General features: G+C 28.5%; 1 protein-coding gene across 1 annotated transcript in view; it reads right to left on the reverse strand.

Moving 5' to 3' along the window:
- LOC127290589 (uncharacterized) overlaps window positions 1-12,941 on the reverse strand; it is a 132,364-nt gene that overhangs the window by 8,117 nt on the left and 111,306 nt on the right. Inside the window, exon 5 of the mRNA XM_051319274.1 lies at window positions 6,036-6,240. Within this exon, the coding sequence (XP_051175231.1) occupies window positions 6,036-6,240 (205 nt within the window). The remainder of the gene's footprint in view (window positions 1-6,035; window positions 6,241-12,941) is intronic.

A 12,941-nucleotide genomic window follows, 5' to 3' on the forward strand; every position in this document is an offset into this window, starting at 1 on the left:
TAAAAATATATTTAAAATATTCAATTAAAAATTTTTCTCTTCAGAATAAATTTTACCAAAAGAACGTTTCTCGCATGTAAATTATTTTATATTCTAAAATTTTTATTTCAATTCTTATTTTTATTTCATTAGCAATGAAGGGGAAATTAGAAAAGTCAAAATAATTATTTTACATTACAGACTCTTTCTTTTAATTGCATATTCTTATTTAATTTTTACAATTAAAACACCAGGAAATTAATTTCAAAAACTACTATTTTAATTAAAATATAATTATTTTCTCTAATCAGAATTTTTAAATAAAAAGAATTTATCCTTTAGTTTCTATTGAGAAAAAGAGATAATTTTTACCAATGAAATCAATTTCTAATTTAAAATGGAAAAATAATGATTCTCGACTCTTTTTATATAGAGGTGAATAATGCCACACACATGGATTACAAAACACAAAAGAAAAGAAAATAAGATGCTTTTGTTTACCGTGAAGAAAATAGCATTTTTATTTCTTTTCGTAATGTGTAATTTTTTTTTTTTTTTTTTAAAAACCTCTTTTCATTTGTTCGAGTATAGTAAATTAGAGCCCACAAAACTTCTAATGGGTATTTGAATCTATCGTCGAGCGCGTATACATCAGATGTAATCTATTTTATCCAATTTCCAATCGCATTTGCGAAAGATTCATTTATACATTGAACATTGAAATTAATTGTATTCATTCTTTATCGTGTGTAATTTAAACGACAAACAAATATTTGTAATTTCAAATAATTTGGACTAAAAAAAAAATTACCTATTTGATACAAATAAATATTTATTTGATAATAGTATCAGATTATTTAAATTAAAGAAATTTTTTTATAAAAAAAATTTAAATAAAAAAAAAAACATAATCTGTAATCTAATTTTGTGAATTCCGCGACCAACATTCGCGAATATCGTGATCAAATTTCGCGAATCCGTGACCTATTTCCGCCAATTCCACGAACTAGTTTATCTAATATCGTTATCAAATTCGCAAATTTCGTGACCTACTTTTACTAATCCGTGATCTATTTTCGCAAATTCCGCTACCTACTTTCACTTATCCGTGATCTATTTCCGAAATTCTGCTACCTACTTTCACTTATCCGTGATCTATTTTAGCGAATTCCGCGAATTAGTTTATCTAATATCGTTAACAAATTCGCAAATTTTTCGACCTACTTTCACTAATCCGTGATCTATTTTCGTGAATTCCGCAAATTAGTTTATCGAATATCATTATCAAATTCGCGAATTCCGCGAACTAGTTTATCCAATATCGTTATCAAATTCGCGAATTCCACGACCTACTTTCACTAATCCGTGATCTATTTTCGTGAATTCCGCGAATTAGTTTATCGAATATCATTATCAAATTCGCGAATTCCGAAAACTAGTTTATCCAATATCGTTATCAAATTCGCGAATTCCGCGACTTACTTTTACAAATCCGTGATCTATTTTCGCAAATTCCGCGAACTGGTTTATCTAATATCGTTATCAAATTCGCAAATTCCACGACCTACTTTCACTAATCCGTGATCTATTTTCGCGAATTCCGCGAACTAGTTTATCCAATATCGTTATCAAATTCGCGAATTCCACGACCTACTTTCACTAATCCGTGATCTATTTTCGTGAATTCCGAAAACTAGTTTATCCAATATCGTTATCAAATTCGCGAATTCCGCGACTTACTTTCACAAATCCGTGATCTATTTTCGCAAATTCCGCGAACTGGTTTATCTAATATCGTTATCAAATTCGCAAATTCCACGACCTACTTTCACTAATCCGTGATCTATTTTCGTGAATTCCGCGAATTAGTTTATCGAATATCATTATCAAATTCGCGAATTCCGAAAACTAGTTTATCCAATATCGTTATCAAATTCGCGAATTCCGAGACTTACTTTCACAAATCCGTGATATATTTTCGCAAATTCCGCGAATTGGTTTATCTAATATCGTTATCAAATTCGCAAATTGCGCGACCTACTTTCACTAATCCGTGATCTACTTTCGCGAATTCCGCGAACTGGTTTATCTAATATCGTTATCAAATTCGGAAATTCTGCGACCTACTTTCACTAATCCATGATATATTTTTGCGAATTCCGCGTACAAGTTTAGCGAATATCGTTATCAAATTCGCGAATTCCGCGACCTACTTTCACAAATCTGTCATCTATTTTCGCAAATTCCGGGAATTAGTTTATCGAATATCATTATCAAATTCGCGAACTAGTTTCGTAAATTCTTTTTGATAATAGTCAAGTAATCGATTATTTGAATTACCTAATTATAAATTTTTTTCAGTGTATAAAAAATAATTTCTAATTGAACTTTCTAGAAATGCGTGTTTGGCTGCCATTAAATATTTTTTTTGTGGAAAAAATTTAACTTAATTTTACATTTTAACACATCAATTATTCTGTGATTAGGTATAAACTATATCTTTTTGAAATTATTTCCTGATTACATAATAACGAAAAAATCATTTTTTCTTGCATATTTTATTTGAAACTTTGTTATATTCTGAGTATGATGAGCTATTTCTAGTCAAGAAATTCGCAGGACTTTCAAGTCGATAAGCAAAAGGTAGGCGTTAGACTACCAGCGCAAGTTTCCTCCATCACGAAGCCGTTTACACGAGCGCAAAACGGGTCGAATAATCAGGTATGCAAAGGTCTGATAACGAGCCTCGTAATGCTTCTCTCTTTTACCTATAGACATGTTCTGTCTTTGTTCAGAACCCTATAAAATTTACGCTCCTGAGTCTTCATATATGCCGAGCTTCATATATTAATGCCTCACATTTTCGATAAACTTAATAAAAAGTAAACTTCAAAATTTAATATATATATATTTGCAGTCTTGGCAGTAGAAAATTTATTTTTTCGAATAATTTTTTGAAAAATTAAAAACATAAATAATTGGTTAAATGAAAAATTTCCTGAGAATTAATTCCTAGTTGCGTGGATAGGTTCGAGGGTTCGATTCCCCTTCGGGTGGAAAGAAATTTTTTCTATTAAAATTTTTTTTGGAAAATATTCCAAGAGTATTGGAACTTCTGGAAAATCATTTTTGAATATTGTATATCTTTAGAATTGTATTAAATAATAATAATAATAATAATGAATTAAAGATTTTCTTAGAATCAGTTTAATCTCCTTGGGAATATGGGACAAAGGACTTTCGATAATAATCAGCTTTGCAATTTAACCTAAATTTTGCATCGGTTAGTGTTAGAAATAGGTAGTGACGTTAATACTAATACAAGTCCTGTTAATGTCTAATATTGAGACAACAAGAGTAAAGTCTTATATATATAGGTAGCAAAAGATTTGGAACCTCGTACGAAACTTAGATGCCAGTAGATCCTCTCTCTCTCTCTCTCTCTCTCTCTCTCTCTCTCTCTCTCTCTCTCTCTGGTGGAACTTTAGCCACACACACGCCATCTTAGTCGACTTCGCGAATTACCCGAATACCAGTGTCGCTAATCTTCCGTGTACAACGAGGGAAAGAGAGAGAGAGAGAGGAAAACGACCAGGACAAGAAGGTTCTGATAAGAAACGACATTCTCGAAAAGCTCGGGAACGAAAATGGCTCTTTTCTCCTATAGACATTTTCTTTTTCCCCTTTTTAAGTGTGAACGACGCTCAGACATAAAATAACTCGTAAACAGAAAACAACCTTTTAAATTAAACGAACCGTTTTCTTCTATCACAAAGCACACATTCTTGGTTTAAAAAAACAAAAACAATATAAAACCGAAATTCAGTATATATGGTTCATTTTCCACTCGGGGAAGGAAATTCAATTTGTTTTAAATTGACAATTTCAAAATTAATGAGAAAATGGAATTTTAGAAAATTTTTTATGGAATTCGTTTAATTAAAAATAATATAGAATTGAAAATTCTGATTTGAAAAAATTGAAATTAAAAAGTAAATTCTTCTGATCAAATGAAAATTCTAAGAAATTAGTTTTTAGAGCTCTTAATGTATTTGACATTAATTTGTCAGGGAAAAAAAATATTAACCATTTTTTTTATGTCAATTCCTAGGTAGAAAAATTAACATTACTAACGTTACTAATATTACTAACGTTACTAATGTTACTAACGTTAGTACCTATAAAAAAATTAAGAAAATGTTTCTAAATTGTATTTTTGCAGAAACTTGTCGAAAATCGACCACCAGGAAGTATTTAATGTTCTTACCCGCACTTTTTATAATTTTCATTTCTATTATCACTTCCACTTTTTTATTTTCATTACCGATTTCACTTTCACTTTTTCTAATTCTCTTTCGCACTTTTATTCCCACTTCCACTCTTTCTAATTCTCATTTCCACTTTCACTTCCACTTTCACTTTTTCTAATTTTTTATTCCCACTTCCCTTTTTCTAATTTTCATTCCCACTTCTACTCCCATTTTTTCCACTTCTAATTTTCATTAGCTGTTGCCATTTCGACTAAAACTTTCTAATTTCCATTTACACAACCATTTCCACTTTTTTTAATTACCATGGATGGAAATTAGAAAAAGTGAAAGTGATAATGAAAATTTAAAAAATTAGGAATGGAAGTGAGAGTGAAAATAAAAAAAAGTTGTAATGAAAATAAAAAAGTAAAAGATGAAATGGGAATGAAAATTGGAACAAGTGGAAGTGAAAGTGTGAATAACAATTAGAAAAAGTGGTAGTGGCAATGAATATAAAAACCTGGAAGTGGAAATAGGAATGGGAATGAAAATTAGAAAAAGTGGAAGTGGCAGTGAATATAAAAAAGTGGAAGTGGAAATGAGAATGAAATTTAGAAAAAGTGGTAGTGAAGTGGGAATGAGAATTAGAAAGAATAGAAGTGAGAATGGAAGTGCGAATGAGAATTAAAAAAAGTATAAGTGGAAATGAGAATGATAATTATAAAAGTTTAAGTGGAAGTGAAAGTGGTAATGGGAAAGTAGTGGCAAAGTTTCTGAGAAAAAATATTTTAGAAACTCTTAATTTTTTTATACGTACTAACGTTAGTAACATTAGTAATGTCAGTAACATTAGTAACGTTAGTAACGATAATTTTTTCACCTGGGTTGACGACGATAAAAAGGGGTTGGTTTTTTTTGTTTGTTGAATATTACGATACAGTATATAGTCGAAATTTCACGGATGTCGTCCATAATGTGAACGATAGAACCCTTGCAAGCTTTATAATTGCCACCAAGAGCCTCGGATATTACAGCCTAGGGGATGAATGCATGTAAGCTAATCGGTTAATTAAATTTCGTTGATGGGTAAGCGATACCTTTTTGATTTCGTGAAGTCTGGCTCAAATCCATTAAATCAGCTTTAATTAAAGTCTTTATTCTCCAATCGATCAATATTCAACTTCTTTTTTTGCATCTTTCAAAATGTTATTAGAAAATTTGCCTCTTTTGTCCATAAAGGAGAAAAAATTTACAATTCTTCAAAAAAAAACCCTTTTCTATAGAATTTACTTTTTTTTTTTAATGTCTCAGAGAAGTAGAATTTGAAATAGAAAAATTTAAGAAAACAATTCTATTTACAATTTTATATTTTTCGAAAAAGTAGATGAAAATTTTCTGTATATATTCAAATTAACGAGAGTTTAAATGAGTTAAACTTGTGCAATTTTTAAATTGCAAATTATTAAATTTAAAAACTTTTCATTTTTGCGAAACTTTTTTTTTTTCATTATATGGCTATTCTAATTAAACGGAATATATATATATTTAATTTACATTCTTTTTGAAAAGTTACAGTGGTAATTTAATTTTCTTATTTTTCGGTAGAAAGATTACATTTAGAAATATATTTTTTATTTTCGTTTCGAATCATGTAAAATTTGAATAGAGAAAATTATGATTGTCAAAAATAAATTTTAGCAATTTTCCTTTTTTTGGATTTTTTTTTTGTAGATAATTTTTATAACTATATGGGAGAAAAAAAGGGTTCATCTCAGTGAAATTAGTCTTTACCGAATGTCTGTTTACCTCTTTCAGGAACGGGCTCACGCAGACCAGCTCCCAATTGGACTTCGCTGGTTTGTGAATATACGCCAGCAATTTCCGCTATACATCGTAGACTCAACTGACCGTTGTGGTAATGAGATGAATGAAGAAGCAAGCTAATTTCGATCCATTGTCGAGTCGTGTCTCTATTGTACACTCCTTGTGAATCATATTTATTTGTTGTTATCTGAAATCAGGAAAAAAAAATTCCATTTTATTTTTCAAGAACTTAAAAAATATAATAATAAATTTATCCAAAAATTATAAAAAATATAAATATACAATTATAAAATTATATAAAATTTCCATTTGAAAAAAAAAATGAATATTTTTAATGACTTTCGTTAGAATGTAAAATTATATTGAGTATAAGGTCGCGAGATGAATAATACAGTGGATGATTAATTCGCGTTGAAATCTAGGAGAGACAAGAATTATCGGGAAGGAAAGATCATTACGAGGAAGAAAAATTAATTCCGCTTTGATGAAAAGTCAAAGGATGTCTCTCTCTCTCTCTCTCTCTTTTTTTTTTTTACTCTCTTTGGAATCCCCCCACGATTGCCAACCATTGTGAACTTGTAAAGTAACGAATCTTTCAAGACAATGACTGGTTAACGAGAAAAAATCTCTGGAGATGCGATTTTTTGTCCTGGATATTTTCACAGTACAAAGTACACCTACTTTAACATTTTCTTCATCTTATTCTTCAGGTCCTGCACAGTTTTTTTTTTCTAAGTGGAGATAAAAATTTAATAAATTCATTTTTCTGGAATTTTCTCAGGAATAATTTAAGTAGTCCTCTATAGGCGCATAAAGAATTTCCTTCTACATTCTTGACTTATCGATTTTCAATAAAAAAAAAAAAAAGTTTTTCATAAATATTAATTTAAAAAAAAAAATTGTGGAAATTAAGATTGTAAAAAGTAGGTATATTTATTATTGAATTAGGGGTAAATTTTTTTTTTCTGTAACATCGTATATAAAATAAAAAAATGTAACCACTTTTGGATCAGAAAAGTAATATGAAAAGAGATGAATCGTGAAAAAATCTACATACTCCAGTAGCGACATGGCCCCGTAAAAAAGAGTCTTCATAGGAATCTAAAATTCCGAATATCAAAAAATTTTACGACAACTGGTCGTAATCTTGCAGGATTGCCTGAGAAGTTTGGTGAGGATTATTAAAGATTTAAGGGGAAGAAGTTTAAGAGAGGAGAAGAGAGAGAGAGAGAGAGAGAGAGAGAGAAAGACATCATCCTGCATTGGATGTAAGTATTTAAAAAACTTTTTTTTTCACTCGTTCAATTAAAGTCCACATGCCCGAACTTACTTTGAGGGATTTGAAAAGTTTTCAATTTTTTTCGAGAAAGTGTAAAATTTTGTTACAAACCTACTAATGGAATCACTTTCTTTAAATTTATTTTTTCATTTGACACAAACTTATCTAATAAAATGAAAAAAAACATTATTTTAGTAACAAATAGTATTTATTTCAAATACAAAATTTATTGGTTCAAATATACAATTTAATTCAAATAAAAATTATTCGGTTCAGGTAAATTAATTTGATCTACCTAGTAATTATTTTTAAATAATTTTTTTCTGCTCTCTAAATCTGAATTAGTAAAAATCTTTACTAATTTAAATTAGTGACTCACTTTTTGCTTTAGAATTAGTTAAATGTAAATTTTTAGTAAAAGTTACTAATAATTTGTAAAATTTTACTTATTCAGAAGCAAAAAGTGAGTCACTAATTCAAATTAGTAAACATTTTTACTAATTCAAATTTAGAGAGTGGAAGTTCCAAAAAATGTGACGTTTTTTATAAATAAAATTTATCTGCTATTAAAATATGACAAAAGGTATTTTGCTTCGTTTCGAAAATATTAAATTTGAAAATTTCTTACTCGAAAAGAATAATAATTCATGAAAATTTTATATCTCCCTATTTTCATAAAAGAACAGAGAAATGTGAAATTTTGTTAACTTCAAATTAATCTCGTCAAGTAAAAAAATTTCAAATTTAATAATTCCCAATTTTTTTTTTTTTTTTGTCAAAATCAAACCCCTGTTTTCAGTGGCATATTTATATATCGATTTTGAAACTAATCGTTTGTTTATCTATAAATAGTTTAACGAAAAGATTTGTGAGGCGTGATAAAATTATTAGGGTTGATTGGAAAACTGCTGGCGGTCTTAAACATTCTAAGTCAATCAAGAAAGGAGTGAAGAGAGATAAGACCAAAGATGCATCGTAAATTACTCGGTTGTCGCTTGAATACTATACGGTGAACACACAACTTCTCGTGTGTCGCAAATTAAGGACCAGAGAGGGAAACTTTGACGATATTCGCAATATCATCCGAGTTTGATAGCGGCTCGACGTTATCTTCACGGTAGCAAGGGTAAAATCCTCCTACCCCTTTCACTCCCCCCCCCGCCCTCCATACCCACATCGCGAATCTTCGAAAGAGACATCCTATGTATGCAAATTCAACTACTGGAATAGAAGCCGTCGTGCTTACGTACACCTTAAGTACAAAACTGTTTTGCTGAGCAATACCAAGATTCTCAAGCTTTCCTTTCTCCTTTTATTCATCTCTCCCCTCTCTCTCTCTCTCTCTCTCTCTATCTCACTCTCTTTCTCACCATACAGATAACGATTTCCCTTTTGCAAACTTTCGAAGCTTACGCTTAACCACAAGAAAGTATTATTGACTTACATTTACTTAGTCTCAAGTACAATTGAAGTTTCAACTTTCCTATACAATTCATTTGCCTGCTTTAGTTTGTTTTCTCTTTATTAAGCAAAATGGCTTTACGTAAATAAAAGAAATTGTATTGCAATAAAAAAGCGGGATGAATTTAAATATAACACTGTGGACAAAAATTAATTTACTAAATAATTAACAATTTTTTTGTTTATTTAATATATTCTAATAAATATTGATTTTAAATAGAATATTTTATTTTCGTTTTCATTTAAGTAGTGAAAGTCCGTTATAGTCAGACTATAAATATTCCTTGTAGTTTTAGTCTATAGTTTTTTAAAATTATTGTTTAGCAAGACTCAATTCTTCTCATTTGTTTAGTAACAGAAAGTTTCAGTCAGTCACAAATAATAAAATAATAATAATAATAATGTTAGTGAAACTTAATTTTAATATTCGTGACAGGAGCAATAAGTAGGATGTTCAGTAAAAAAAAATGTGATTAAGTAGTATAAGAGATTTTTAATCAAACAGAACTAGTAATTTTTATCTAAGTAGTAAAAACTGTTTTGATCAGACATAACGTTTCTAATTCTAGTCAATCGAAATCAGTAATATATGTAGGTTTTGGTCAGACAGAATATTAAACTTTTATCAATTTAAAATCAGTAGAGAAATTGAATTTTAGTCAGACAATGCTATTAACTTTAGTCAATTTAAAATATAAGTAGTAAAATACGGTTTTAGTCGGACAATGCTATTAAAGCTTCAACTTTTTTACATTTAGAATAAGTAGTAAAGACCGATTTCTGTCAGGCAGACTCTTTTAAATACTTGTCACTTTTTAATAAGTAGTTAAAAACGGATATAGTCAGACAGAATTGATTAAATTCTTCATTCTTGTATTTTTACTATAAGTAGAAATAGTCAGTTCCTGTCAAACATAATTGTTTAAATTCTTGTATTTTCAGTATCAGTAGTAAAAACAAATTTTAGTCAGACATAATTTTTATCTAACTAGTAAAAAACAATTTTCGTGAGGCAGGACTTTTGTTAATGCAAAATAAGTAGTAAAAGTGTATTTTAGACAGACGGAAGCATCAATATTTTGGTATTTTTATTATCAGTAGTAAAAACCATTTTTAGAAAGACCTAATTATTTAAATCCTCGTCATTTTAGCGCTAGTAGTAAAAGTATGTTTTAGACAGACAGAAGCATAATAATTTTAGTATTTGTAATAACAGTAGTAAAAGCAATTTTTAGTCAGACGTAATAATTTAAATTTTTCTAATTTTATTATCAGTAGTAAAAGTATGTTTCAGACAGACTGAGGCATTAAAATTTTGGTTTTTATAGTAGCAGTAGTAAAAACAAGTTTTAGACAGTCCTAACATTTTTAACCTTTTTCAATTTGAAATCAGTGGAGAAAGTAAATTTTAGTCAGACAACGTTTTTAACATTTTAACTTTTGTTAATTTAAAATAAGTAGTGAAAGCAATTTCTAGTCAGACGTAATAGTTTAAATTCTTGTAATTTTGGTAACAGTAGTAAAAGTATGTTTCAGTCAGACGAAGGTATTGAAAGTTAGATAATTTTAGTATCAGTAGTAAAAGCGAATTTTAGTTAATTTATTTTTCTAATTTTAGTAACAGTAGTAAATGTACGTTTCAGTCAGACGAATTCATGGGTCATTTTAATATCAGTAGTAAAAGCAGGTTTTAGTCAGACTTAATACTTAAATTCTTCTAATTTTACATAACAGTAGTAAAAGTACGTTTCATACAGACGAAATCATTAAAAAAAAATTGTATTTTTACTATCAGTAGTAAAAACAAATTTTAGTCAAACACAATAATTTCCTATTCAAATAATTTCAAAATATTTAAATTAAATTTGCAATTATAATAATTCTGCTTTATTATAATGTCGTAAATGTAAAATTTTTACTACATATCACGTGACCAGGAATCTATTTAGGTCAGAACAGAAGTTTGCAAGTGATGGGTATCGGTTGTTGAAAAAATTTACGAGAAACATGTCAAATTAGAATATACTTGCATTTCATGAGCATTGCTGGAATTTATACGAGAAGAGCGAGAGAGAGAGAGAGAGAGAGAGAGAGAGAGAGAGAGAGAGGCGGCAAACTTTAAAGCTAACGTTTCAAAAGGAAAAATAGCTCTCTAATTAGCATTGTATTTAAAAATGATAGTTAATGTTGATGTCAGTAACAAAATGAACACTGATATTAGCATAATTATAATAATGGCTCTTGTTTCCGTCGAGAGAATGTGACAAGTATCACCAGCGTGGGGTGGACAGTTGTGATTTACGATTGTTATGCGCTCCAAAAGTCACTATCATTATACCAATTTAATTTCCCCAACTCTTTTGAACACACGACATAATACAATTAAAAAAAAAAAATTTAATAATAAAAAAACATTTTTTTTAAATTTTCATAAAAGATTTTCTTTTTTTTTAATAATAAAACTTTTTTCATCAAACAAAAGTTTATAAGAAAAGTCAGAATGGCAAAAAAAAAGAAAAATTTTTTTTCTTTTTTTTTATTATATATTCATCCAATTTTATTTGCGCGCACAAGAAAACTTGCCTTTTATATGAAAGGAAATTAATAATGAGAAGTTAATAAAAAAATCGTAATATATCAAAAGAAAGAATCACTCGCTCTTTCTTTCTCTGTTTTTACAGTTTATTAAACATTTCATAAGTTCCTTTTGAATTTCTTTTTTTTTTTTTACCATTTAAATAGCTTTTCTTGGAATTTTTTTTTTAACCCCTTTTCTTTTTCGAGTGTGTATTTCCACTTGACCCAAATTTTCAACTAATGAAAAATCACATCAATTAAAAATATGTTTAAATGAAATGAAAATGTCGTAAAAGCCAATGATGCAGCGGAAATATGTATATATATATATAGATGAAAAGGAAGAGACTGGGTAATTTAAAAGCTCTCTTTGAATATTCGAGTAATTACAAGTTAAATGACCACATTTGAACATCAATCTCTTTCGATATAAATGGACTTCATTATAAATCAAGTCGACATTCTCATAAATGAAAATCCCCTCTTTATGTGTATATAAATATATTATATATATAAAAGGAAGGTATTCCCTTTTGCAATTTGTTGCAAAAGTTTTAACGCTGTCATTTATGTTTCCCGAATTACGCGAGTGATATGTCGTCTTGTTTTGGCGTCTACATATGTGAAGGTAATAAATCAAATTTGAATATGAGGTGTGGTCATGGAACCATTTGAAACAGCTCGAACGTCCACGACAAGCGTTTGCAGTTTCTCTTCTATATACATATATACTGTATATATATATATTTGTGCCTTCCTCGATTACCAAACATATATACGAGTGTTGGAATTCCATCTATAGTTGCACTTTTGCCGTAATACGAGCGATCGAGTTGTGACGAATCAGAGTGAGCGAGTACATCAAACTGTGCAATCCTGCAATTTACTTTTCATGCGGAAATTCTCTAGTCTAGTTTTGAGATTTCGAGAGAATCATCAAAGCGATTCGTTAACAAATTCATTAAAATATTTATACAGTCTCAAATTATATTTATTTATATATATAACTTAATAAACAAAACTCGATTATTTTATAGTGATATATTTTCATTACAAAGAAAAAAAAATATTTTTTTTACCCACAACTCACCCATAGAGGAAAAATTTTTACGTTACAAAGAAGATTAATATTATTTTTTCTAAAATTGAAGAAAGAATATAAAATAAATAATATATATATATATATATAATAATAATAGTAATAATAATAAAAATAATATTAATAAAAAAATAAATAGAGAAAATTAAAGATGTAATGAATTTTTTTTTTTCAGTGAACGTATCTACTTAACCTTTGGTCTTTAATGAAATTTTTGGTTTAATTCAATCCTCTTTATATTTTTTTACGGAATTACAGAAATTTAAATAAAGCTTCGTTTTTTCTTTTAGCATAATATGATCGAGAAACGACTATATATATATATGTAAGGTATTATCTTTCATTCCTGGTGGTATGATTTTTTTATAATACAAAAAATTTGTCATATATTAAAAAATTTCATAATTAAAAAACTTCCTTTCATAATAAAAAAATTCTATATTTTATTTTCAATTGTTTTTCAAAGTAAAAA

Source organism: Leptopilina boulardi, unplaced genomic scaffold (assembly GCF_019393585.1).
Source record: "Leptopilina boulardi isolate dan_hultmark-lab unplaced genomic scaffold, ZJU_Lbou_2.1 LbouV2_72, whole genome shotgun sequence".
NCBI classification, from domain to species: domain Eukaryota; kingdom Metazoa; phylum Arthropoda; class Insecta; order Hymenoptera; family Figitidae; genus Leptopilina; species Leptopilina boulardi.